This window comes from Macaca mulatta, chromosome 3 (genome assembly GCF_049350105.2).
Source record: "Macaca mulatta isolate MMU2019108-1 chromosome 3, T2T-MMU8v2.0, whole genome shotgun sequence".
Classification (NCBI taxonomy): domain Eukaryota; kingdom Metazoa; phylum Chordata; class Mammalia; order Primates; family Cercopithecidae; genus Macaca; species Macaca mulatta.
In genome coordinates this window covers 48,015,251-48,042,664 of record NC_133408.1, presented here as the reverse complement: position 1 = coordinate 48,042,664, position 27,414 = coordinate 48,015,251, and the positions used below count along the sequence as shown (strand labels likewise).

The 27,414-nt window shown below is 54.2% G+C and overlaps 2 protein-coding genes across 3 annotated transcripts in view; one reads left to right on the top strand and one right to left on the bottom strand.

Moving 5' to 3' along the window:
* The window catches only part of SLC12A9 (solute carrier family 12 member 9), a 35,852-nt gene extending 34,972 nt beyond the window's left edge, over window positions 1–880 (bottom strand). Inside the window, exon 1 of the mRNA XM_077996470.1 lies at window positions 708–880. Within this exon, the coding sequence (XP_077852596.1) occupies window positions 708–726 (19 nt within the window). The 5' untranslated portion in view covers window positions 727–880. The remainder of the gene's footprint in view (window positions 1–707) is intronic.
* EPHB4 (EPH receptor B4) lies at window positions 91–27,414 on the top strand. 2 transcript variants are annotated; one of them, XM_002803225.4, is made up of 17 exons: window positions 91–776; window positions 3,427–3,497; window positions 3,772–4,059; window positions 5,029–5,425; window positions 8,674–8,829; window positions 9,082–9,414; window positions 10,621–10,745; window positions 11,724–11,889; window positions 15,024–15,126; window positions 15,327–15,391; window positions 15,831–15,944; window positions 16,045–16,292; window positions 21,962–22,177; window positions 22,981–23,130; window positions 24,306–24,499; window positions 24,677–24,832; window positions 26,390–27,414. In XM_002803225.4, the coding sequence occupies exons 1-17, from the start codon at window positions 725–727 to the stop codon at window positions 26,517–26,519; spliced, it is 2,964 nt and encodes a 987-aa protein (XP_002803271.3). In that variant the 5' UTR covers window positions 91–724; the 3' UTR covers window positions 26,520–27,414. The 2 variants fall into 2 exon arrangements, with proteins under 2 accessions (XP_002803271.3, XP_077852563.1); XM_077996437.1 differs by having other exon boundaries at window positions 166–776; window positions 16,045–16,341; window positions 21,939–22,177.

Sequence of the window (27,414 nt, the reverse complement as noted above, 5' to 3'; positions counted from 1 at the left end):
CGGCGCACATCTGGGCGGTCCCGGGGCTCCTCACCCGCCGCCCCTCCCCCTTCTCCAAACTTTCTCCCAACTTCCCGACCTGCTCCACTCGGTGCCCCTCTCCGCTTCTCTCATGAATTATTCAGTAGCGTGAGCTCCAATCAGCGCTCCCCGGGCCCCCTCGCCGAGCCCCGGCGTTAGGGGAGCTGCCCCCGCCCCCCGCGCGCCCCTCCCTCCCGGGCCCGGCGCCGCCCGGCCCAGTCCCGGCGCTGCTCAGCCCCGGCCCGGCCCGCCCGGCCCCGCGCCGCAGTCTCCCTCCCTCCCGCTCCGTCCCCGCTCGGGCTCCAACCATCCCCGCCCGCGAGGAGAGCACTCGGCCCGGCGGCGCGAGCAGAGCCACTCCAGGGAGGGGGGGAGACCGCGAGCGGCCGGCTCAGCCCCCGCCACCCGGGGCGGGACCCCGAGGCCCCGGAGGGACCCCGACTCCAGCCACGTCTTGCTGCGCGCCCGCCCGCCGCGGCCACTGCCAGCACGCTCCGGGCCCGCCGCCCGCGCGCGGCACAGACGCGGAGCCACACTTGGCGCCGCCGCCGGGTGCCCCGCACGCTCGCATGGGCCCGCGCTGAGGGCCCCGACGGAAAGTCCCGCGCGGAGAATCGACGTCCACCCGCCCAGGGAGAGTCAGACCTGGGGGGGCGAGGGCCCCCCAAACTCAGTTCGGATTCTACCCGAGTGAGGCGGCGCCATGGAGCTCCGGGCGCTGCTCTGCTGGGCTTCTTTGGCCGCCGCTTTGGAAGGTGAGTTTCCTTTGGGGAGGCACCCCGTCACTCCTGGGACCTCCCTACCACATCTGGGCCTCGGAGTGGAGTGGCCGGCCTCTGTCTACCCTTACCCGGGCACTCCAGTCCCAAACACTTCGGACCGATAGTGCTGGAACGGGAGGGGGGCGGGGAAGAGGCGCCCGGCGGGGAGTGGAGTTTTCTTTTGTTTGGGAAAGAGATGGAGTCTGGCTGCGACCCGGGACATTCCCCTGCCTGGGCTCCCCATACTCTCACTGCTGACTCCATACGCCCCTGGCAGCCTTTCCTTTCCTCCCTACCCAACTCTTCAAAACTATCTGCAAAGTTTCTGTCCCAGTCCCACCTCCCGCCCTACATGAGGGAAGGTTTCTGGAGGAGCAACAGCAGACAAGGCAGAACTTTTCGTGCTAGGCCCTAAAACGACCCCCGTCGCCAATTCTTTAGCGATCACACCTTGATCCTCCAATTCCACACTCCTGCAACAGGATGGCCTCCTTATGCATTCACACATCAAACCCCCAAACCGCTCTCCGGCCCACTGCCCCTGCCCCTGCTATAGAGGGGCTCCTTGGTTTCTACAGGCTGCACCCCACTCCTTTAAATGCGGTCTAGACCCCGGCCCCAGGTGAGTCCCGGGCTTCCCTTGAGACCTAGGAGCGGGTAGAAACTGACCTACACAGCCCCCAGGTAGAAACTGAACCTACATGGCCCCCACATCGCCCTAACTAACCCAGCCTATCTCCCGCCTCCTGGTCTCTCCAAGTGTTTTTTTGGCCATGGATCGCTGTCCCTCCTGGTCCCCTAGAGGGGGAGCCAAGAGCCCTAGAAACCCTCCTTCTGTGTCCCTAATCTCCTTTCAGTGAGCTGCCAACACCCCCCTTTCTCTGTCTGGTATGAAAGTGGTCTATGGCGGGTAGGCTATGAGGGACTCCCGAAGGGAAGGATTCAGTGGAGTTAGAAAAACCCTCTCCCCCCCGGGCTGGGCAGGATTGCCCTGGGCTGGAGATCAAAGGCTAGGTGTGGGGTTGGGAGTTGAGGGGAGGTTTGCCCAGCTCAGAGAAAGGAGAAGGGGGAAAAAAAAACCGTGAACGAGGGGAAGAGGAAGGCCAAAGGGGTGGAAAAACCACGAGGACGAGGTGTGGTGAGAAGGAAAGACGCAGAGGAAATGATGATTGTGACACCTATTACCTGAGTGTTTCCAAGCACTAGGCCTGTGCTGAGCGCCTTACAAATGTTAATTTCACCCATCCAGCAACGCTGAGGGTGGGTGCTATCATTGCCCCCATATTTCAGATGAGGAGGCCAGGGCTCAGTTAAAGTTATGTAGTTTATCTAAGGCCCTGTGCTCAGAGGAACGGCGAGAAGTGGAGGCCGAAAGCGAAGGAGAGATAGTGACTTGTCAGAAAGAGAAATTGAGGTGGACAGAGAGTGGAGGAGGAGAGAGAGGTGAGAGACACGCGAACTGACAGATCAAAGCGTGCTGCAGCCGAGCTGGGGTGCAGAAAGGGAGCGGGCTCTCGCTCCAGGCTGCGGACAGCCCGAGGCAGAGACAGTGTGTAAATTGGAGACAGGAAAACACTATCCGGGCTGGAACAATGGAGGGTGGAGACGGCAGCCTCTATCCACCAGCTTCCCAGAACCCGGGCATCCTGTCCCCAGCGAGCAGGGCTGTCTCTTGCCACCCATGGGGACCCTGCACCTCTCACCTCAGGCTGGCTGGCTTCCCACCTGAACCCTGGCCAGAGGACATCATTTGGACCCCAGGAAGAGGCTGTCTCACCCACCCTCTTTCCCTTCTCTCCTGAAGCTCCCCTCTCCACCCTTCCTAGCGCCCGCTGCCCCCCACATTGCTGGCCCCTGAGGGGATTCCCCTACCCTCCCTCCTCCAATCCCCACTGCCAGGGGCTGTGCAGTTTTTCCTGATCCCCCCCTTCCTCCAGTGCCTGTCCCCTTCCCCGATGATTCGAGCCAAGCCAGGTGTGTTCACCCCTCCCATTCACACCGCCCCCTATAATCTCCTCCCCTCTGCCTTCCCATAACCAAATCCAGATGTGAGGCCTCTGCGGGAGCCTGGGAACCCTAGCATCCTGGCCTCTAGCGCTTCCTGATCAGGGCACTTGTGAGGAGGGAGGTGCTGGGATGGGGGCCAGGGCTATGCCCCAGGCACAGAGCACTCCCTTCAAGGAGGAAAGGACGGGGTGTTAGGTCTGAAAGCAGGGAGGGGTCTTGGACAGGGAGTGAAGTTGTGGGGTAGAAAGACCGATTCTGGGACTTAGCGGGGGAAACATGGAAGCTAAGACAAGAGGTTCCTCTCCCATACCAGCAGCCTCTGCTCTTGGGGGTCAGGACCGGGGCAGGGCTCTCATTTTAACCCTTTCTGAGCTGCCGCCCCTTCTCCCCATCCATTTTGATCTCCCTCCCTCCTCCAGGAAGGCCTAGATCTGGGGTATCCCAAGGGAGCCCCATGCCTACCAGATGTTGGCGGTGGGTTTGGCACTTAGCAAAAGAGGCCAGAAATCGGAGGTGGGTGCAGAGGGCAGGACTTAGTCCCCTGTTGGCCCCCCAACTCCTCTAGTTCCCACGGATCTTGTCTTCCTGACCTCCCTCCCCAACCCCAAGCGGCACTGACTCTGTCTGTCTGTCTCAGAGACCCTGCTGAACACAAAATTGGAAACTGCGGATCTGAAGTGGGTGACGTTCCCTCAGGTGGACGGGCAGGTGAGAGCTGCACCCAGGAGCTGGAGCTCTGGAGGGAAACTGAGGGAGGAAGGAGGGCCTGTGCCACCTGCTTTCTGTGCGCCACTCCTCACCCCTGTCCCTCCAGATGACACCAGCCCCAGCAGTGTTGTCTGAGCCCTTCTCTTCAGAGGCGCCCTCCCCGCAGTACCAGCGGGCCCCGTTTCTCCGTCCCTCTCACTTTATAGGATTCACCCCATGCAGCCCTCTCCCTGGCGGCTCCCCAGCCCCCTAGCTGACCTCCTTCTCTGTACAGTGGGAGGAACTCAGCGGCCTGGATGAGGAACAGCACAGTGTGCGCACCTACGAGGTGTGTGACGTGCAGCGTGCCCCGGGCCAGGCCCACTGGCTTCGCACAGGCTGGGTCCCACGGCGTGGCGCCGTCCATGTTTACGCCACGCTGCGCTTCACCATGCTTGAGTGCTTGTCCCTGCCTCGGGCCGGGCGCTCCTGCAAGGAGACTTTCACCGTCTTCTACTATGAGAGCGATGCGGACACGGCCACAGCCCTCACACCAGCCTGGATGGAGAACCCCTACATCAAGGTACCTGGGCGCCACTGGGGCTCAGCCACAGCCAAGGTGGGATTCCAGCCAGCAAGCCTGTGGCCTGGAGGGCAGCCGATGTAGTTCTGAGGCCTCTGACTGGGGCGCTAGGGGCTGGAAGCAGGAGGCTTAGGTCTGGGGAGGGAACAGGGTGATCTTCTGGGCGGAGCAGCAGAATATATGGGGGCTGCCTGGCCCGGTCCCCAGGGAGGCCCAGGGGTCAGCCTTCTCCTCCAGTCAACTCAACCACTCTACCCCCCTATGCTCCAGCCACGCTGAGTTTCTCCCATTCCCTGACTGCACCTGGCTGGTTTCCAGCTCGTGACTTTGCAGCGGTGATGTCTCCACCTGGGGGCCTCTCTGCCTCTCACACCCCTACTTGTCTTCCAAGTTCCAGCTCCGAGATCTTGCCTGTGCTGCCTCGGCTGATTCTCTCCTCCCTACAATCCTGCATACCTCTGTCCACCTGCCTGTCTCAGCACTCATTTTACTTTATTTTTCTTTTATATCTGTATTTTTAAAACGGGGTCTTCTATGTTACCCAGGCTGGTCTCTAATTCCTGGGCTCGACAGATGCTCCCACCTCGGCCTCCTAAAGTGCTGGGATTACAGGCGTGAGGCACTGCACCCGGCCTCAGGGTACTTTATAACTTCCCTAAGATTCATTCATTGCTGTCTCCTTGACTCTGAGGTCAGGGCCTGGCATGGCGTCAGTGTCAGTAAATGTTTGTAGAATGAGTGAATAAAAAGGGCAGAGGTGCAGGCCAGAGGCTGGGCACATCGCAGGAGCTTTGCAAGGATGAATGGACAGTGTGGGGGCCTGCAGAAAGTGTGCCCTGGGGAAGGTGGAGGGAAGGTTCTGGAATAGGAACCAAGGAGGCCCGGGGGGGTGAGCTGGGAAGAGCACGACAGTCCACTGGGTCCTCAGGGAGTGGGGACAGCAGCGGTGTGCCTCCCCCGCCCTGGCAGGTGGACACAGTGGCCGCGGAGCATCTCACCCGGAAGCGCCCTGGGGCCGAGGCCACTGGGAAGGTGAATGTCAAGACGCTGCGTCTGGGACCACTCAGCAAGGCCGGCTTCTACCTGGCCTTCCAGGACCAGGGTGCCTGCATGGCCCTGCTGTCCCTGCACCTCTTCTACAAGAAGTGCGCCCAGCTGACTGTGAACCTGACCCGCTTCCCGGAGACTGTGCCTCGGGAGCTAGTTGTGCCTGTGGCTGGCAGCTGCGTGGTGGATGCCGTCCCCGCCCCTGGCCCCAGCCCCAGCCTCTACTGCCGTGAGGACGGCCAGTGGGCTGAGCAGCCGGTGACCGGCTGCAGCTGTGCTCCGGGGTTCGAGGCGGCCGAGGGGAACACCAAGTGCCGAGGTGAGAGCTGGAGCTTCCCCTGCGACTGCTGCTCATCCGGGGGAGAGTCCTGAACTCCACTCAGGACCCACTTCTTAAGCTTCCATTTTATTTAGTTGTTGAAATGGAGGCTTGCTCTGTCTCCCAGGCTGGAGTGCAGTGGCGCAATCTGCTCACTGCAACCTTTGCCTTCCGGGTCCTAGTTCAAGCAGTTCTCCTGTCTCAGCCTCCCGAATAGCTGGGACTACAGGCATACGCCACCATGCCCGGCTAATTTTTATATTTTTAGTAGAGACAGGATTTCACCATGTTGGCCAGACTGGTCTCAAACTCTTGACCTTGTGATCCACCCACCTTGGCCTGCCAAAGTGTTGGGATTACAGGCGTGAGCCACTGTACCCAGCCAACTTTCTGTTTCAAATGCTCTTCCCTCTCCTGAGCACTCAGTTACCAGAGGGTCTGTTTTCTGAGCCCTTTCTCGTTTCCAGACTTCTCTTTAACCTTGGCCAACGTCCCTGCTTGCCGAACATGGGAGGCTGGGCTGGGCTGCAGGACTGTCCTGTGGGGTGGACCTTGTTGGTGCAGGGACAAAGCCTTTAAGGTCTCCACACTTGTTCATTGTGAGTCTCTAATTTATTGATACTGAATTCTCGCTTAGCCTTCTCTCTAGAGCAGGGCTTCTTACCCTCTGGTTTTCTAGGGAATCTGTGAGCTTTGATGGAGGAAAAAAATGACTATTTATTTATTTATTTTGAGACGGAGTCTTGCTCTGTCGCCCAGGCTGGAGTGCAGTGGCGCGATCTCGGCTCACTACAAGCTCCACCTCCTGGGTTCACACCATTCTCCTGCCTCAGCTTCCCTAGTAGGTGGGACTACAGGCGCCCGCCACCACGTCTGGCTAATTTTTTGTATTTTTAGTAGAGACGGAGTTTTTCCGTGTTAGCCAGGATGATCTCGATCTCCTGATCTCGTGATCCGCCCGCCTCGGCCTCCCAGAGTGCTGGGATTATAGGCGTGAGCCACTGCGCCTGGCCGACTTTTTTTTTTTTTTTTTTTTGAGACAGCATCTTGCTCTGTCGCCCAGGCTAGCATGTAGTAGCGCGACCTTGGCTCACCGTAACCTCCGCTTCCTGGGTTCAAGAGATTCTCCTGCCTCAGCCTCCAGAGTAGCTGGGACTACAGGCATGCACCACCACACCTGGCTAGTTTTTGTATTTTTAGTAGAGACAGAGTTTTGCCATGTTGGCCAGGCTGGTCTCGATCTCCTGACCTCAAGTGATTTGCCCGCCTCCACCTCCCAAAGTGTTGGGATTACAGGCATGTGTCACCACACCTGGCTGGAAAAAAAAAAAGACTTTTTATTTTCACCTGAAATTCATTAATTTCCACTTGAAATTCCACCTGCAGTTGTAACAGGACCTGAGACTTGGGCCCCATGGGAATCATAGCTATTGCTATGGCACAGTGGTTCATGCTTGTAGTCCCAGGACTTTGAGATGCCAAGGTGGGAGGATCACTTGAGCCCAGAAATTTGAGACCAGCCTGTGCAACATAGCAAGACCCTGTCTCGGCCAGGCGCGGTGGCTCAAGCCTGTAATCCCAGCACTTTGGGAGGCCGAGACGGGTGGATCACGAGGTCAGGAGATCGAGACCATCCTGGCTAACACGGTGAAACCCCGTCTCTACTAAAAAAAATACAAAAAACTAGCCGGGCGAGGTGGCAGGCGCCTGTAGTCCCAGCTACTCGGGAGGCTGAGGCAGGAGAATGGTGTAAACCCGGGAGGCGGAGCTTGCAGTGAGCTGAGATCCAGCCACTGCACTCCAGCCTGGGCGACAGAGCGAGACTCCGTCTCAAAAAAAAAAAAAAAAAAAAAAAAAGACCCTGTCTCTACAAAAAAATTTTAAAATAATTATCTGGGCGACCTGCCTGACCAACATGGAGAAACCCTATCTCTACCAAAAATACAAAATTAGCCGGACATGGTGGCGCATGCCTGTAATCCCAGCTACTCGGGAGGCTGAGGCAGGAGAATCGCCTGAACCCGGGAGGCAGAGCTTGCGGTGAGCCGAGATCGCGCCATTGCACTCCAGCCTGGGAGCGCACTCCAAAAGGAAAGAGTTTGGCTGTTTTTGCCCAGGCTGGAGTACAGTGGCGGGAGCTCAGCTCACCGTAACCTCTGCCTCCCGGGTTCAGGCGATTCTCCTGCCTCAGCCTCCCAAGTAGTAGCTGGGATTACAGGCATGCATCACCACACCTGACTACTTTTGTATTTTTAGTAGAGACAGGTTTCCACCATGTTGGCCAGGCTGGTCTTGAACTCCTGACCTCAAGTGATTTGCCTGCCCAAGGCCTCCTTATTAGGAAAAAAAAAAAAAAATCACAGGTATTTACAAGCCATTCCAAGAGCCAAAACATTGTTTTTGCTCATGATGACTTCAGTATTACAGAGGTTAAGAGACCTGCTGCTATATCTTTTTTTTTTTTTTTTTTGAGACGGAGTCTAACTCTGTTGCCCAGGCTGGAGTGCAGTGGCCGGATCTCAGCTCACTGCAAGCTCCGCTTCCTGGGTTTATGCCATTCTCCTGCCTCAGCCTCCCCAGTAGCTGGGACTACAGGCGCCCGCCACCTTGCCCGGCTAGCTTTTTGTATTTTTTAGTAGAGACGGGGTTTCACTGGGTTAGCCAGGATAGTCTCGATCTCCTGACCTCGTGATCCGCCCATCTCGGCCTCCCAGAGTGCTGGGATTACAGGCTTGAGCCAGCACGCCCAGCCCTGCTGCTATATCTTAATTAAAAAACACAAGTGTTGCTGTAGGCCAAAGTTTTTTCCTCATGTTTCAATCATTGCATTTCAGCTTAATTGGTTTCCCTGGTATTCATATGTATTTTGTGGTGTGCATTTAAAATCATAATTTGGAGTAGAGGTCTTTCTGTGGGCTTCACCAGACTGCCAAGATTAGGGTCAAAACAGGTTAGGATCCCTTCTCTGGAGAGAGTCTCCTTTCTCCTCTAAGAGGAGAGATTTTGAGATCTTTTGTCCATTTTCCCACCTTAGCACTTCATCACCCTTAAAAGCGCCGAAATTTTTTTCTTTTTTTGGAGATGGGATCTCAGTATGTTGCCCAGACTGGTCTTGAACCCCGTGGCTCAAGCGATCCTCCGGCCTCAGCCTCCCAAAGCGCTGGGATTCGAGACATGAGCCACCAGGCCCACCATACAGATGGATGTTTTCGTGCATGCTTTTGATGAATGCTTTCTCTTTCTCTCAGCCTGTGCCCAGGGCACCTTCAAGCCCCTGTCAGGAGAAGGGTCCTGCCAGCCATGCCCAGCCAACAGCCACTCTAACAACATCGGATCAGCCGTCTGCCAGTGCCGCATCGGGTACTTCCGGGCACGCACAGACCCGCGGGGTGCACCCTGCACCAGTAAGTGACCAGCACCCAGGTGCAAGTTCATTGGAGATGGGTCACAGACCCCTGAGATGGACCCTGACATGGCCCCCATCCTCCCTGGGCTTCTTCCCTTTGTCCCTGGCATGCTGGTCCCTAGCCCAGAGGAACAGGTGGAGCCCGCTTTCTCAAAGGCAAGAGTCCAGCATGGCTGCTGGTCCCTCCACAGACCTCTCCCCACCGCCGCGGAGCAGGTCAGCCTCTGCCTGACTCCCTGGTCTCCTGCAGCCCCTCCCTCGGCTCCGCGGAGCGTGGTTTCCCGCCTGAACGGCTCCTCTTTGCACCTGGAATGGAGTGCCCCCCTGGAGTCCGGTGGCCGAGAGGACCTCACCTACGCCCTCCGCTGCCGGGAGTGCCGACCCGGAGGCTCCTGCGCGCCCTGCGGGGGAGACCTGACCTTTGACCCTGGCCCCCGGGACCTGGTGGAGCCCTGGGTGGTGGTTCGAGGGCTGCGTCCTGACTTCACCTATACCTTTGAGGTCACTGCGTTGAACGGAGTGTCCTCCTTAGCCACGGGGCCCGTCCCATTTGAGCCTGTCAATGTCACCACCGACCGAGAGGGTGAGACTTGGGGGCTGGGGCGGCGGGTGGTCCGGCGGGAGAGATGTCACTGAGGGCCTGAAGGGGAGAGGCAGGGGCTGTGAAGGGTCCCCAGGAAGTGTGAGGGGCCGAGGCTTTGGGGGCAAGAGGTAGAAAGAGGGCAGTGGCTGGGCTCAGTGGCTCACTCCTGTAATCCCAGCACTTTGGGAGTCTGAGACAGGTGGATCACCTGAGCCCTGGAGTTCCAAGACCACCCTGGGTAACATAGGAAGATCTTGTCTCCACAAAACATAAAAATATTAGCCGGGTGAGGCGGTGCGTGCCTTTGGTCCCAGCTACTCAAGAGGCTGAGGCGAGAGGATCGCTTGAGCCCAGGAGTTGGAGGCTGCAGTGAGCTATGATCGCACCGCTGCACTCCAGCCTGGGTGACAGAGTGAGACGCTCTCTCAAAATAAACGAATAAGAAAGAGAGGGTGAGGAGGACCTAAAGGTGAGCTGGAGAGTTAAGTACAGGAAGGCTCCCAATGGGACTGGGGGCCGAGAGAATCAAGGAATTCTCGAAACAGCCAGGGAGAAACTGAGATAAGCGTAGCCAGCAGAGGAAGTGTTGGAAAAGATAAGGGACACGGCCAGGCTGATCATAAGGTCAGGAGTTCAAGACTAGCCCGGCCAGCATGGTGAAACCTCGTCTCTACTAAAAATAAAAAAATTAGGCATGGTGGTGGGCACCTGTAATCCACTTGGGAAGATGAAGCAGAAGAATCGCTTGAACCCGGGAGGTGGAGGTTGCAGTAAGCCGAGACTGTGCCACTGCACTCCAGCGTGGGTGACAGAGCAAGACTGTGTCTCGAAAAAAAAATTTTTTTTTTTTTTGAGACGGAGTCTCGCTCTGTCGCGCAGGCTGGAGTGCGGTGGCCGGATCTCAGCTCACTGCAAGCTCCACCTCCCGGGTTCACGCCATTCTCTTGCCTCAGCCTCCCAAGTAGCTGGGACTACAGGTGCCCGCCACCTCGCCCGGCTAGTTTTTTGTATTTTTTAGTAGAGACGGGGTTTCACTGTGTTAGCCAGGATGGTCTCGATCTTCTGACCTCATGATCCACCCGTCTCGGCCTCCCAAAGTGCTGGGATTACAGGCTTGAGCCACCGCGCCCGGCCAAAAAAAATTTTTTTAAGTTAAGGGACAGACCTACCATGCAGAAGGGTTCCCTGTGTCTCTGCCTCTCACAGTACCTCCCGCAGTGTCTGACATCCGGGTGACGCGGTCCTCACCCAGCAGCTTGAGCCTGGCCTGGGCTGTTCCCCGGGCACCCAGTGGGGCTGTGCTGGACTACGAGGTCAAGTACCATGAGAAGGTGAGGCCATCCCCCAGCCCTGGGGTGGGTGGGCAATGGGTTGTGCTCTCCTGGCTGGGACACATGGGTTGTAGGCTCTGCCGTGGATTCCCTGGGCAGCCTTGGGTAAGCCCCTTGGCCTGTCTGAGCCTCAGACTCTTCATCTATAAAATAGTTACTGTAATAGTTACCAGCGGCTGGACACAGTGGCTCAGGTCAGGCGTGGTGGTTCACGCCTGTAATACCCTGCACTTTGGGAGCCAAGGTGGGCAGATTGCTTGAACCTAGGAGTTTGAGACCAGGCTGGGCAACATGGTGAAACCTCATCTCTTTGAAAAATTTAAAATAAGAGAAATTAGACTGGGCACAGTGGCTCATACCTGTAATCCCAGCACTTTGGGAGGCCGAGGCGGGTGGAACACCTGGGATGAAGACTTCGAGACCAGCCTGGCCAACATAGTGAAATCCCCATCTCTACTAAAAATACCAAAATTAGCTGGGCATGTTGGTGGGCCCCTGTAATCCCAGCTACTCAGGAGGCTGAGACCGGAGAATCACTTGAACCCAAGAGGCGGATGTTCTAGTGAGCTGAGATGGCACCATTGCACTGCAGTCTGGGCAACAGAGTGAGACTCCATCTCAAAAAAAAAAAAATTTGCCAGGCATGGTGGCATGTGCCTGTGGTCCCAGCTACTCGGGAGGCTAAGGTAGGAGAATCACTTGAGCCCAAGTGATTCTTGACTTGAGGTCGAGGCTGCAGTGAGTCGTGTTTGCGCCACTGCATTCCAGCCTGAGAGACAGAGTGAGACCTTGTCTTAAAAAAAAAAAAAAAAGATACTATGAATACAGCACATGGCTTGCATACATAAGTTCTCCCAAAGGCCCCACCAGCTTAGAGGCAGGCTAGTGATGGGAGTGGAGGGCGAGGGGAGGAGGCAGGAAGAGCAGCAGGAACTCTGGGCCCTGTGTGACAGCCACCCCCCTACTTCTCCTGGACAGGGTGCCGAGGGTCCCAGCAGCGTGCGGTTCCTGAAGACGTCAGAAAACCGGGCAGAGCTGCGGGGGCTGAAGCGGGGAGCCAGCTACCTGGTGCAGGTACGGGCGCGCTCTGAGGCTGGCTACGGACCCTTTGGCCAGGAACATCACAGCCAGACCCAACTGGATGGTGAGCCTGGGGAAAGGGTGAGGCTGGGGGTTGGAAAGACCCCCAAAGTTCCTGGGAAGACCCCAGGTCCCCAAAGTCCAATCTTTTTTTCTTTTGAGATGGAGTCTTGCTCTGTCCCTCAGGCTGGAGTACAGTGGCGCCATCTCGGCTCACTGCAAACTCTGCCTCCCGGGTTCAAGCAGTTCTCCTGCCTCAGCCTCCCAAGTAGCTGAGATTACAGGCGCCTGCCACTGCGCCTGGCTAATTTTTTGTATTTTTTAGTAGAGATAGGGTTTCACCATGCTGGCCAGGCTGGTCTCGAACTCCTGACTTTGTGATTCACCCGCCTCAGCCTCCCAAAGTGCTGGGATTACAGGCATGAGCCACCACACCTGGCCAAAGTCCTATCTTCATGTCCTTCTTTCTGTGGATCACATGGCATGCCCTAGAGAGGAAAGAACGTAGGGTGTCGGAACCAAAACCAACAGCTGAGTGTGAAGTTCAGCCTGGTTCACTCTGTACCCCCAGGCTGGAGTGCAGTGGCGTGATGAAAGCTCACTGCATGGCTAGGCACGGTGGCTCACCCCGTAATCCCAGCACTATGGGAGGCCGAAGCAGGAGGATCACTTGAGGTCAGGAGTTCGAGACCAGTCTGGTCAACATGGTGAAACCCCATCTCTACTAAAAATACAAAAGTTAGCTGAGCGTGGTGGTGCACGCCTGTAATCCCAGCTACTCGGGCGGCCGAGGCAGGAGAATTGTTTGAACCTGGGAGGTGGAGGTTGCGGTGAGCTGAGATTGTGCCACTGCACTCCAGTCTGGGCAACAGAGCAAGACTGTCTCAAAAAAAAAAAAAAAAGCTCAGCACAGGCTTGACATTTAGCAACAACCTCACCCCGAGCTCTCCATTCCCCATCCAATAAATTGGAAATATCATGAAGCTTCCTGCAGAGCTTTGAAAATTGGAGGTAACAGGTTATTTTTAATATGCTAGGCCAGTGGCTTTCTTTTTTCTTTAACTTTTTTTTTTGAGACATGGTCTTGCTCTATCGCGATCTTGGCTTACTGCAGGCTCTGCCTCCTGTTCTAAATCTCCTGACCTCGTGGTCCGCCCGCCTCGGCCTCCCAGAGTGTTGGGACTACAGGCGTGAGCCACCACGCCCAGCCTAACTTTTTTTTTTTTTTTTTTTTTTTTAAGAGACAGGATCTTGCTTTATCACCCAGGCTGGAGTGCAGTGGCACCATCTAGCTCACTGCAGCCTGCAGCTCCCGAGCTCAACCAGTCCTCCCACTTTAGCCTCCCAAGTAGCTGGGACTACAGGCGTCTGCCACCATGCTCAATTAACTTTTTTTTTTAAATTTTTTGTTGAGACAGTTTCCCTGTGTCGCCCAGCCTGGTCTCAAATTCCTGGCCTCAAGCAATCCGCCCGCATCGGCCTCTCAAAGTGCTGGGATTGCAGGTGTGAGCTGACACACCCAGCTTGGACCAGTGGCTTTCTAAACCTTGTAATTTTCTGTAATAGCTTTACTGAAATACAGTTCCCCGCCATACAATTTGCCTGTTCAAAGTGTACAATCGATGACTTTTGATACATTCACAGAATTGTGCAGTCACCACCACAAGTAATTTTGGGACATTTTTCAGCACCCTCAAAGGAGACCCTATAGCCCTTAGCCATCACCCTCCACCCAGATCTTTCTGTTGCCTTAACCCCTGGCAAGCACTAATCCACTTTCTGTCTTGAAATCCTCCACTGTGGTCTTTTGTGACTATTCACCAAGCAGAATGTTTTCAAGGTTTATGCATGTTGTAGTATATATCCGTGGGGTTTTTTGGTTGTGTTTTGCCTTTGTTTCTTTGTTTCAGAAACAGGGTCTCATTCTGTCACCCAGGCCGGAGTGCAGTGGTTCAGTTACAGCTTACTGCAGCCTCAACCTCCCAGGCTCGTGATCCTCCCATCTCAGCCTCCCAAGTAGCTGGGACTGCAGGCATGAGCCACCATGCCCAGCTAATTTTTTTTTTTGGTATTTTTTGTAAAGATGGATTTTACCATGTTACCCAGGCTGGTTTTAAACTCCTGAGCTCAGGCAATCCGCCCACCTCAGCCTCCCAAAGTGCTGTGATTATAGGCATGAGCCACTGGACCTGATCTGTTTTTTGTTTTTGTTTTTGACACATGGTTTTGCTCCGTCACCGAGGCTGAAATGTAACAGTATGATCATAGTGCATTGCAGCCTCAAACTCCTGGGCTCAAGCAATCCTCCCACCTCGGCCTCCTGAGTAGCTGGGACATGCCTGGATAATTATTATTATTTTTTGGTAGAGATGGGGTCTTGCTGTGTTTCCCAGGCTGGTCTTGAACACCTGGCCTCAAACAATCCTCCCACCTCAGCATCTCAAAGTACTGGGATTACGGGCATGAGCCACTGCTCCTGGCCAATATTTCATTTCTTTTTATGGAGACGTAATAATCAGTTGTATGGAAATAGCCGATTTTGTTTATTATTTTATCTTTTGGTGAACATTTCAATTGTTTCCACTTTTTGGATAAAAACCTGGAAATGTTTCATCTTTAGAATGTTTCATTGAATGGGGATTTTTTTGTGGACTCTCGTATTTAAACTACAACCAAATCACAACCAGTCTGGTGGCTGGCATGCTGGCTTATGCCCAGGCTGGTTCGAGACCAGCCTGGCAACATGGTGAAACCCCATCTCAACTAAAAATACACAAATTAGCCGAGCATGGTGGTACACACCTGTCATCCCGGCTACTCAGGAGGCTGAGGCAGGATAATTGCAGAACCCGGGAGGCAGAGATTGCAGCGAGCTGAGATTGCACCACTGCACTCCAGCCTGGGCGACAGAGTGAGACTGCATCTCAAAAAACAAACAAAAAGCTACTCTGGCAGTAAAAACATTGTGGAACTTCCTCCCTTGCCCTGAGGGACTTCAGAGGAGCCTGCTGGCCCCTGGAGGACAGTTTGAAACCCGTGGTCTGCTCCCTGACCCTGCCTGCTTGTGTCCTCTCCCTCCACCTGTCCCCTGTACTGGGGACCTGTTCTCAGGAGATCACAGTTCATTGCTCAGAGCCGGGGCTGGGGCCTCCTGCAGGCCCATCAGTTTCTCCTGATCAACAGCCTTTCCTTCTGCAGAGAACGAGGGCTGGCGGGAGCAGCTGGCCCTGATTGCGGGCACGGCAGTCGTGGGTGTGGTCCTGGTCCTGGTGGTCATTGTGGTCGCCGTTCTCTGCCTCAGGTAAGGGCTCTGACACCCAGAGGGCCCTGGAAGCCCTGAGTTGATGGCCACCTGCCTGGGTGCTACAGGGCAAGACTTTCTGGGTGCCCCCAGCCTCTTTTTACTTGAAATCTTCTCCAATCCCTGCTCCTCCCTTCACTGTGTGCCTCATAGAGATGTGTGACTCAGTTTACCTTTTGCTCCTTTCCCATTGGCTACAGGAAGCAGAGCAACGGGAGAGAAGCAGAATATTCGGACAAACACGGACAGTATCTCATTGGGCATGGTGGGTTGCCCTAATTTGATGGAAATAGGGGCTTGGGACTGGGTGTGGTGGCTTCTATCTGTAATCCCAGCACTTTGAGAGGCAGAGGTGGGCGGATCACTTGAGGTCAGGAGTTCGAGACCAGCCTGGCCAACATGTTGAAACTCTGTCTCTATAAAAAAATACAACAGTTAGCCAGGCATGGTGGTGGGCACCTGTAATCCCAGCTACTCGGGAGGCTGAGGCAGGAGAATCACTTTAACCTGGGAGGCAGAGGTTGCAGTGAGCCAAGATCGTGCCCCTGCACTCCAGGCCTGGGTGACGGAGCGAGACTGCATCTCAGGAAAAAAACAAAAACAAAAACAAGGAAATAGGGGCTTGGGGCCAAGAGCTATGAGCCGAGCCTCTGAGTCCAGTGGGAGTTAATTCCCGGCTGACGGGGCCCTGCCTGATTTCTCAGGTACTAAGGTCTACATCGACCCCTTCACTTACGAAGACCCTAATGAGGCTGTGAGGGAATTTGCAAAAGAGATCGATGTCTCCTATGTCAAGATTGAAGAGGTGATTGGCGCAGGTGAGAGCGGAAGGCTGCCCTGGCACCTGGGAATGAAGCGGGGATGGGCAGGGCCACACCAGGGCGGGAGAGCTGATGACGTCCGCGTCCTTGTTTGAAGGTGAGTTTGGCGAGGTGTGCCGCGGCCGGCTCAAGGCCCCAGGGAAGAAGGAGAGCTGTGTGGCAATTAAAACCCTGAAGGGTGGCTACACGGAGCGGCAGCGGCGCGAGTTCCTGAGCGAGGCCTCCATCATGGGCCAGTTCGAGCACCCGAATATCATCCGCCTGGAGGGCGTGGTCACCAACAGCATGCCTGTCATGATTCTCACGGAGTTCATGGAGAACGGCGCCCTGGACTCCTTCCTGCGGGTGAGCACCCTCCCTGGCTTCCGCAGCCACCTGGAGTTCCCGCTTACACGCAAAGGCCACTTGGGCTAAGAAGCCAGGACAGACAGTGGATCCCACGTCAGCTTCTCCAGCCTTTTCCTCTTGGGCTAAGCCCTGGTCCTCTGCCTTTTTTTTTTTTTTTTTTAAAGACAGAACCTTGCTCTGTCGCCCAGGCTGGAGTGCAGTGGGGCGATCTCGGCTCATTGCCATCTCCACCTCCAGGGTTCAAGCGATTCTTCTGCCTCAGTCTCCCAAGTAGTTGGCACGATAGGCGTCCACCACCATGCCGACTAATTTTTGTATTTTTAGTAGACACAGGGTTTCACCATGTTGGCCAGGCTGGTATCAAACTTCTGACCTCAAGTTATCTCCCGGCCTCAGCCTCTCAAAAAGTGTTGGTATTACAGGTATGAGGCACCACGTCTGGCCAGTCCTCTGACTTTAATTTTCCCTCTGGGAAAGGCCGGGTTCCTGGGACCTTCCTTTCCCACTGACCCATACAGCTGAAGGTTGTCATTCCTTCTTTTTTAAATTTTGTTTTAATTTAATTTTTTATTTTTTTTTAAGACAGGGTCTCACTCTGTCATCCAGGCTAGAGTGCAGTGGTGCATTCGCAGCTCACTGCAGCCTTGACCTCCTGGGCTCAAGTGATCCTCCCACCTCAGCCTCCTGAGTAGCTGGAACTACACTCATGTACCACCATGCTCAGCAAATTTAAAAATTTTTTTGTAGAGACAGGATCTTGATAGGTTGCCCAGGCCGGTCTGAAATTCCTGGCCTCAAGCGATCCTCCCTCCTCAGCCTCCCAAAGCACTGGGATTATAGGCATGAGCCACCGTGCCTGGCCTGTCATTCCTTCATTTGACAAATATTTACTGAGTGCCTTCTATGCACCAGGCATCCTCCCAGTCCCCAGGAATAAAGCTATGCACACAGCAAACTGGATTTCTGCTCCTGGGGAACAGATGGTCTAATGGGGCACGGGGACTGAAAATTAGCAAGTAAATAGATGGCTTTTTAAAAAAGTAAACAAATCATTTCAAATGTGAAAAAAAGCAAACAGGGTCATTCATGCAAATATGGCTAGAGTGGAAAGGGAAGAACTTAACTTTATTTGGTCACTTTACCAGATTTTACTGACTTTTTTTTTTTAACTTTATTAGGCTTTTTTTTTTTTTTTTAAAAAAAAAAGACCGAGTCTCCATCTGTCACCCAGGCTGGAGTACAATGGTGCGTTCTTGGCTCACCACAACGTCCACCTCCTGGGTTCAAGTGATTCTCCTGCCTCAGCCTCCTGAGTAGCTTGGAATTACAGGCATGCACCACCATACCCGGCTGATTTTTGTATTTTTAGTAGAGACTGGGTTTCACCATGTTGCCCAGGCTGGTCTTGAACTGGGCTCAAGTGATCCACCCATCTCGGCCCCACAAATTGCTGGGATTACAGACATGAGCCACCATGCTTGGCCTAGGCATCTTTTTTTAAAAAATCAAAACATTTTTCTATGTAGCAAAATAACATTGCATTGAACAGAATTATAGTGATTCCCTAGTGTCATTGAATACCCAGCTGATTTTCACGTTTCTCTAGTTGTTCCAAAAATGTTCTTCATGGCTGCTTTATTCCAGCCAGGATTCAGTTCAGGACCAGGCTTTGTACCTGGTTATTATATATATTTTATTTATTTATTTTAGAAAAAGGGTCTCGCCCTGTCACCCAATTTAGAGTGCAGTGGTGCAGTCATAGCTCACTGCAGCCTCCAAACTCCTTGGCTCAGGTGATCCTCCTGCCTCAGCCTCCTAGGTAGTTGGGACTACAGGTGCACACCACCACACCTGGCTAATTTTTTAATTTTTTGTGGAGATGGGGGTCTCGCTATGTTGCCCAGGCTGGTCTCAAACTCCTGGACTCAAGCGATCCTGCCTCCTTGACCTCCCAAAGTGCTGGGATTACAGGCATGAGCCACTGCGCCTACTGATTATTGTATTTTCGAGCCTCTCTAAATCCTGAGCAGCTCCTTATGATGACACTGACACACTGAGGGGTTGCGTCTCTTGTGCGCCTGAATGTGTTGTTTTCTGGATTTTTTTTTGTTTGTTTGTTTTTTGTTTTTTGTTTTTTTTTTGAGACGGAGTCTCGCTCTGTCGCCCAGGCTGGAGTGCAGTGGCGCAATCTCGGCTCACTGCAAGCTCCGCCTCCTGGGTTTACGCCATTCTCCTGCCTCAGCCTCCTGAGTAGCTGGGACTACAGGCGCCCGCCACCGCGCCCGGCTAATTTTTTGTATTTTTAGTAGAGACGGGGTTTCACCGTGGTCTCGATCTCCTGAACTTGTGATCCGCCCGCCTCGGCCTCCCAAAGTGCTGGGATTACAGGCGTGAGCCACCGCGCCCGGCTGTTTTCTGGATTTATGAGATTCTTCTTGTGGGATCATTTAGCTTGTCTCTCTGTATTTTCTGTAAGAGAAGCTCTATCTGATGTGGGATTTTTTTGGTTTAGTTTGTTTGTTTTTTGAGACGGAGTCTTGCTCTGTCATCCAGGCTGGAGTGCAGTGGAACAATCTCGGCTCACTGCAACCACCACATCCTGGGTTCAAGAGATTCTTCTGCCTCAGCCACCTGAGCAGCTGGGACTACAGGCGAGCGCCACCACGCCCAGCTAATTTTTGTATTTTTAGTAGAGACGGGGTTTCACCGTATTGGCCAGGATGGTCTTGAACTTCTGACCTCGTGATCTGCCTGCCTCGGCCTCCCAAAATGCTGGGATTACAAGCATGAGCCACCGCGCCTGACTAATTTTTGTATTTTTAGTAGAGGCGGGGTTTCACCATGTTGGCCAGGCTGATCTCAAACCCCTGGCCTCAAGCCATCCACCCTCCTTGGCCTCCCAAAGTGCTGGGATTAAAGGCGTGAGCCACCAATACTGGTCAAAGAGACAGAAAACTGCTTAAAGGCGCAGTGGCTCACACTGCACTCTACAAAATACAAAATACGGCTCTACAAAAAATACAAAAATGTGCAGAGCATGATGGCACATATCTGTAGTCCCAGCTATTCTGGAGGCTGAGGCAGGAGGATCACTTAAGCCTGGGAGATTGAGGCTGCAGTGAGCCATCATTGCACTACTGCATTCCAACCTGGGCGATCCCATTCTCTCTTTTTTTTTTTTGAGATGGAGTCTCACTCTGTCCCCCAGGCTGGAGTGCTGTGGCGCGATCTTGGCTCACTGCAAGCTCCACCTCCCGGGTTCATGCCATTCTCCTGCTCAGCCTCCCGAGTAGCTGGGACTGCAGGCGCCCGCTACCATGCCTGGCTAATTTTTTGTATTCTTAGTAGAAACGGGGTTTCACCGTGTTAGCCAGGATGGTCTTGATCTCCTGACCTGGTTATCCACCCGCCTCAGCCTCCCAAAAAGTGCTGGGATCACAGGCGTGAGCCATCGCGCCTGGCGTCCCATCTCTTAAAAAGAGAGAGAGACGGGAAGGCGAGTGCAGGTGAACCTGGTGAACAGAGGAGAGATGGAAGACCCTGCATTGGGCAGTGTGATGAGAACCCGCTGGAGGGCTTTGGCAGGAGAGTGGTTTAAGAGGATCCAGCTGGGCACGGTGGCTCACACCTGTAATCCCAGCAGTTTGGGAGGCCAAGGCAGGTGGATCACTTGAAGTCAGGAGTTTGAGACCAGCCTGGCCAACATGGTGAAACCTTGTCTCTACTAAAAATACAAAAATTAGCCAGGCATGGTGGTGCACCCCTGTAATCCCAGCTACTCAGGAGACTAAGACAGAAGAATCGCTTGAACTCAGGAGGCGGAGGTTGCAGTGAGTCGAGATAACGCCACTTTACTCCAGCCTGGGCAACAGAGTGAGACTCCGTCTCAAAAAAAAAAAAAAAAAATACAAAGACGTCTTTGCTGAATGCTGGGGAGCAAGAGCGGGAGCTGGGAGAGGCCTGCAGCAGAAGTCTGTTGCCAGCATCCAGGCCGTGGGGTGAAGGGAAGGGTTTGGATTTGGGACATGTCTTGGAAGCATCACCAGCAGAACTTGCCGATGGATTGGAAGTGGCTGGTGAGGGAGAAAAGGGGGTCACAGGAGACTCTGAGGTCTATACCCTGACCATCTGACAAGTGATGGTGTTGCCATGAACTGAGCGGGTAGTAGGGCAGGTGCAGGTCTGGAGGGGATTCAGAATTCAGTTTTTGGACTCTATGTCCCTGGTTCTGTAGGGCTGCAGACGGTCTCCCGAATCTTAGCTGAACCCAGAAAATGGGATTTGTTTACTGTCTATGACTTGTTGGTTTCCCTGGTGAGAGGGAACTCTCTCAAGGTCAAGGTTGGGCTTCAGACCTTGGTTTCTGCACTCAATCAGTGGCCATACTGCAGTTCCTCACTGTTCTCTTGCAAATCCACACACAGCTAGTCCAAGAGGACTGAACAGTTTTGTGGTTGGATCAGCACCAGTGCATCTCCACCTGTAGACAGGTCGCTCAGGTGACTCATGCCTGTAATCCCAGCACCTTCCGGGAGGCCAAGGTGGGAAGATTGCTTGAGGCCAGGAGTTAGAGACAAGCCTGGGAAACACAGTGAGACCCCCACCTCTACCAAAAAAAAAAAAAAACCCTTTGTTTTAATTAGCCAGGTGCAGTGTGCACCTGTAGTCCCAGCTACTAAGGAGGCTGAGGCAGAAGGATCCTTTAAGCCCAGGAGTTTAAGGCTGTGGTGAACCATGATCGTGCCACTGCACTCCAACCTGGGAGAAAGAGACCCTGTCTCCAAAAACCTGAAAAACAGAAAAGCATTTGTTGAGTATTTCCTGGGTGTAAAGCAGTGTACCAGGTTAAATAGAAGGAAAACTTGAAATAATTTTTCAAATTATAACCTAATTTGGAGAGACTGAATACTTACCATTGAAACAGCAACCATTGTAAGTTAAGCAATGGGTTGTGATATTGTAGCAAGAACCGAGAAAACTTGGGAAAAGAAAGGAAGGCTCACCTGGGAGAGTTGGGGACTTGCCCTACAGGTGAGTTGTGAGGTGCGTCTGGAAGTGACATATACAGTTTAGGAAGTGGACGGGAGGCTGGATGTGGTGACTCAACACCTGTAATCCCAGTGCTTTGGGAGACCCAGGTGGAAGGATCGCTTCAGGCCAGGAGTTAAAGACCAGCCTGGGCAACATAATGGGAACCTATCTCTACTAAAAGTTTAAAAATTATCCAGACATAATAGCACATGCCTATTGTTCCAGCTACTCAGGAGGCTGAGGCAGGCGAATCATGAGGTCAGGAGATCGAGACCATCCTGGCTAACATGGTGAAAACCTGTCTCTACTAAAAATACAAAAAACTAGCCGGGCGTGGTGGCAGGCACCTGTAGTCCCAGCTACTCGGGAGGCTGAGGCAGGAGAATGGCGGGAACCCGGCAGGCGGAGCTTGTAGTGAGCCGAGATCGCGACACCGCACTCCAGCCTGGGTGACAGAGGAGACTCCGCCTCAAAAAAGAAAAAAAGCATGGCACACGTATACATATGTAACAAACCTGCACGTTGTGCACATGTATCCTAGAACTTAATTAAAAAAAAAAAAAAAAAGATGTGGATGGGAGGGGGAATGGTGGGTGGGCTGTCCTCACCAAGCCCCCACCCCATCTGCTCTCCAGCTGAACGACGGACAGTTCACGGTCATCCAGCTCGTGGGCATGCTGCGGGGCATCGCCTCGGGCATGCGGTACCTTGCCGAGATGAGCTACGTCCACCGAGACCTGGCTGCTCGCAACATCCTAGTCAACAGCAACCTGGTCTGCAAAGTGTCTGACTTTGGCCTTTCCCGATTCCTGGAGGAGAACTCTTCCGATCCCACCTACACGAGCTCCCTGGTAACGCTGGGGACCAGGGGTGTGAGCTTCTCAGGGCCAGGTGGGGAGCGCAGGTTGGAAAGGTGGGAGGCTGAGGGTTTGGCAGCCCTGCTCCAGGGAGAGGATAGAGGAGCAGGCTGTGGGTGGCGGGGACAGTCAGCTCCGGGAAGCCAACTTCCAGATGTCTAGGAAAATAACAGTTGGATAACCTGGGCAACACAGCAAGACCCCATCTCTACAAAAAAGGTAAAAGATTAGCCAGGCGCAGTGGCATGCATCTGTAGTCCCAGCTATTTGGGAGGTTGAGGCAGGAGGATCGCTTAAGTCCAGGAGTTGGAGGCTGCAGTGAGCTATGAATGTGCCACTGTACTGCAGCCTGGGCGACAGAGTAAGACCCTGTCTCGAAAGAACAGTGGCCAGGCATGGTGGCTTATGCCTGTAAATTCATTCAGCACTTTGGGAGGCTGAGGCGGGAGGATCACCTGAGGTCAGGAGTTCGAGACCAGCCTGGCCAACATTGGGAAACCCTGTCGCTACTAAAAATACAAAATTAGCTGGGGTGGGGGAGGTGGTGTACGCCTGTAATCCCAGCTACTCAGGAGGCTGAGGTAGGAGAATCACTTGAACCAGGGAGGTGGAGGTTTCAGTGAGCCAAGATTGTGCCACTGCAGTCCAACCTGGGCAAACAGCATTGGAGAGTAGGAGGCTTGGGACCTGAGCTAGGGGAAAAAAGCCGAGTGGGGTTGGGGTCTAGGGGGCAGTGTGCTGGGTCTGGTGAGTCCCTCAGTGAGTCCCCCAGCTCACCTTTTCTCCTCCTTCTTCAGGGAGGAAAGATTCCCATCCGATGGACTGCCCCAGAGGCCATTGCATTCCGGAAGTTCACTTCTGCCAGTGATGCCTGGAGTTACGGGATTGTGATGTGGGAGGTGATGTCATTTGGGGAGCGGCCATACTGGGACATGAGCAATCAGGATGTAAGTGTCCCATGGTCGTACCAAGCTTTCCTCAAGTGTTTTCTCACCTGGGATTTGGGGTGAAGGGGTGGGTTCCCAGAAAGTCATGACTGCTGGGTTCTTGAGACCGTGGAGATGACAAAAAAGGAGAATTGATCTTTGTATCAAAGAGTTGAGATGCAGGGCCAGGCCTAGTGGCTCAACGCCTGCAATCCCAACACTATGGGAGGCTGAGGAGGGGGGATCACTTGAACTCAGAATCTTGAGACCAGCCTGGGTATCACAGCCGGATCCTATCTCTACAAAAAAGTTTTAAAAAGAGTTGGGGACCTGGCGTGGTGTCTCCTACCTGTAATCCCAGCACTTTGGGAGGCCAAGGTGGACAGATCACCTGAGGTCAGGAGTTCAAGACCAGCCTGGCCAACATGGTGAAACCCCGTCTCTAAAAATATACAAAAAATTAGCCGAGCATGATGGCGGGTGCCTGTAATCCCAGCTACTCGGGAGGCTGAGACAGGAGAATCGCTTGAACCCAGGAACAGAGGCTGCAGTGAACTAAGATCACGCCATTGCATTCCATCCTGGGCAACTGAGTGAGACTTCATCTTAAAAAATAAATAAAAGAGTTGGGGCCAGGCGCCGTGGCTCACGCCTGTAATCCCAGCACTTTGGGAGGCCAAGACGGGTGGATCACAAGGTCAGGAGATCGAGACCATCCAGGCCGACACGGTGAAACCCCGTCTTTACTAAAAATACAAAAAAAAAAATTAGCCGGGCGTAGTGGCGGGCGCCTGTAGTCCCAGCTACTCGGGAGGCTGAGGCAGAAGAATGGTGAGAACTCAGGAGGCGGAGCTTGCAGTGAGCCGAGATCGCGCCACTGCACTCCAGCCTGGGCGACTGAGACTGTCTCAAAAAAAAAAAAAAAAAAAGAGTTGGATACAGCATATTTGGGTCGCAGAAGGATGCAGAGACGGAGGGCAGGGTTGGGAGGTAACATGTCTGTATCATAGCCTAAGAGCTGCTGGGGCCTCCAGCCACAGAGGGCTTCAACTCCGGCTAGGAAGATTCCTGGATCTGTGATTTTTGTGGGGGCTGTGGCTGCTATGCTACCATCTGCCAGGCCACCATTACCTGGGCCTGTTAGCATCTTGCTTTTCCTGGACATCCTTACCCAGAGCTGCTTCCCCTCTTTCCAGGTGATCAATGCCATTGAACAGGACTACCGGCTGCCCCCGCCCCCAGACTGTCCCACGTCCCTCCACCAGCTCATGCTGGACTGTTGGCAGAAAGACCGGAATGCCCGGCCCCGCTTCCCTCAGGTGGTTAGCGCCCTGGACAAGATGATTCGGAACCCTGCCAGCCTCAAAATCGTGGCCCGGGAGAATGGCGGGTGAGGACTGCAGGGAATGGGCCCCTTCCTGCTCTCTGCCCCCACTCCTTGCCCAGAAGTGTCTGTTCATTGACGTTAGGTGGAAGGGTCTCTGTCCGCCTCTCCAAGGCTGGGCTCCACCTCCTCGCCCGGACCCGCGCCTGGTACTCAGCATTCCTCCCCATCCTTGCCCCCCAGGGCCTCACACCCTCTCCTGGACCAGCGGCAGCCTCACTACTCAGCTTTTGGCTCTGTGGGCGAGTGGCTTCGGGCCATCAAGATGGGAAGATACGAAGAAAGTTTTGCAGCCGCTGGCTTTGGCTCCTTTGAGCTGGTCAGCCAGATCTCTGCCGAGTAAGTAGTGGCAAGAGCTGGAGTGGGGTGGGGAGAGCAAGGCAGCTGGAGTCAGGCCCATGGGGTCTGCAGGGGCTTTTGGGGTCAGCTTCGGGTGCCAACGCTGTCTTCTCGCACGGCGTTCATGCCATGCCTAGAAGGGCCCCGGAGGAGCAGTAACAGCCCCATGTAGCCAAGGACCCAAGGACTCTTTGGGGCCAGCCTGCCCGCCTCACCTCCTCCTGCCATCACTGCCCTGGGCCATCGAGTTTCTGCCTCTCACTCCATATCTATCTTTGTGCATCTATCTGCATTCCAGGCCCGGCTCTCACAGTAACAACGTGTCAACTCGGGTTCTCTTTTTCCACCCATAAAAGGAGAAGATTGGGCTAGGTTTTGGAGATCCTCTTCAGCTTTCATGTGAAATGGTTTTATGATTCCTCGCCTCCCAAAGGCTGCATATCCCCACTTGGCCTTTGTCTGCTACTCCCCCTTTCTGCTTTCCCGTTTCTCTACCAAGATCTCCTCTCATCCCAGGTTGAATAACAGAAGGAATATAAAAATCTGAAGGCCGGGCACAGTGGTTCATGCCTGTAATCCCAGCACTTTGGGAGGCCAAGGCAGGTGGATAACTTGAGATCAGGAGTTCGAGCCCATTGTGCACAACTTGGTGAAACCTTATCTCTACTAAAAATACAAAAATTAGCTGGGCATGGTGGTGCGTGTCTGTAATACCAGCTACTCAGGCTGAGGCAGGAGAATCGCTTGAACCTGGGAGGTGGAGGTTGCAGCGAGCCAAGATTGTGCCATCGCACTCCAGCCTGGACAACAGAGTGAAACTCCATCTCAAAAAAAGAAAAAACAAATGTGAAGGCCGGGTGGTGGCTCATGCCTGTAATCCCAGCAATTTGGGAGGCTGAGGTGGACTGATGCTTTAGCCCAGGAGTTAGAGAGCAGCCTGGCCAACATAGCAAAACCCCATCTGTACAAAACAAAAACAAAAAACTTAGCCAGGCATGGTGGTGCATGCCTGTGGTCTCAGCTACTCAGGAGGCTAGAGCCATAGGGTCCCAGGCCAGTCTGCCCCTGCCCCATGGGGCCTGGGCACATCCCTCCCTAATTCTTCCCAGCCTCTCTCTGACCCAGAGGGCCTCCTCTCCCTTTTTTCCCCTTATCTCAGTCTCCAGCCATCAGCAACCTCCTCTTCCTCTCCACCCAGCTCTTCCTCTCCCACTTCGGCCTTTTCTTTCTCACATCTCCATTTCCCTCTACGGCAATCTGTGCAGCCTCTTCCCCTAGTCTCAGTTTGCGGGACTTTCTCTCTTTTCCTTCCTTCCCTGGTACCCAAGCCAAAGCCCCCCGCCTCTGGCCTCCAGCCCCACCCCCTACTGCGGCTGCACAGAAGGATGGCTGCCTGGCTCCTAAAACTGCCCCACAACTGTTGACATCGGTTCTCCCTCTCCCGCTGGCTTTTCTGTTTGGCTTACAATGCTGAGGCTAGGACCAGCTCAGTAGCCAAGCGAGGAGAGCGGCCACAGGGACCCTAGGGTCTCACCGAGCTCTCCTTTCCTTCTACAGGGACCTGCTCCGAATCGGAGTCACTCTGGCGGGACACCAGAAGAAAATCTTGGCCAGTGTCCAGCACATGAAGTCCCAGGCCAAGCCGGGAGCCCCGGGTGGGACCGGAGGACCGACCCCACAGTACTGACCTGCAGGAACTGCCCACCCCAGGGACAGGGCCTCCTCATCTTTCTGGGGCAGAGTGGGGACTCACAGAGGCCCCCAGCCCTGAGCCCCGCTGGATTGCACTTTGAACCCGTGGGGTGGGGAGTTGGCAATTTGGAGAGACAGGATTTGGGGGTTCTGCCATAATAGGAGGGGAAAATCACCCCCCCCAGCCCCCTCGGGGAACTCCAGACCAAGGGTGAGGGTGCCTTTCCCTCAGGACTGGGTGTGACCAGAGGGAAAGGAAGTGCCCATCATCTCCCAGCCTCCCCAGGTGACCCCCCTCACCTTGACGGGTGCCTTCCCGCAGACCAAAGAGTGTGACTCCCTTGCCAGCTCCGGAGAGGGGGACTGTCCCAGGGGGCAAGAAGGGGTGTCAGGGCCCAGTGACAAAACCATTGGGGTTTGTAGTCCCAACTTGCTGCTGTCACCACCAAACTCAATCATTTTTTCCCTTGTAAATGCCTCTCCCCCAGCTGCTGCCTTCATATTGAAGGTTTTTGAGTTTTGTTTTTGGTCTTAATTTTTCTCCCCGTTCCCTTCTTGTTTTTTCGTTTCGTTTTTCTACCGTCCTTGTCACAACTCTGTGTTGGAGGGAACCTGTTTTTCACTACGGCCTCCTTTGCCCAAGTTGAAACAGGGATCCATCATTGTGTCTGTTTCCAGAACAGTGCCTTGGTCATGCCACCTCCCCGGATCCCGCCTGGGACCCCCAAGCTGTGTCCCATGAAGGGGTGCAGGGTGAGGTAGTAAAAGGGGCGGTAGGTGGTGGTGGAACCCAGAAACGGATGCCGGTGCTTGGAGGGGTTCTTAAATTATATTTAAAAAAGTAACTTTTTGTATGAATAAAAGAAAATGGGACGTGTCCCAGCTCCGGG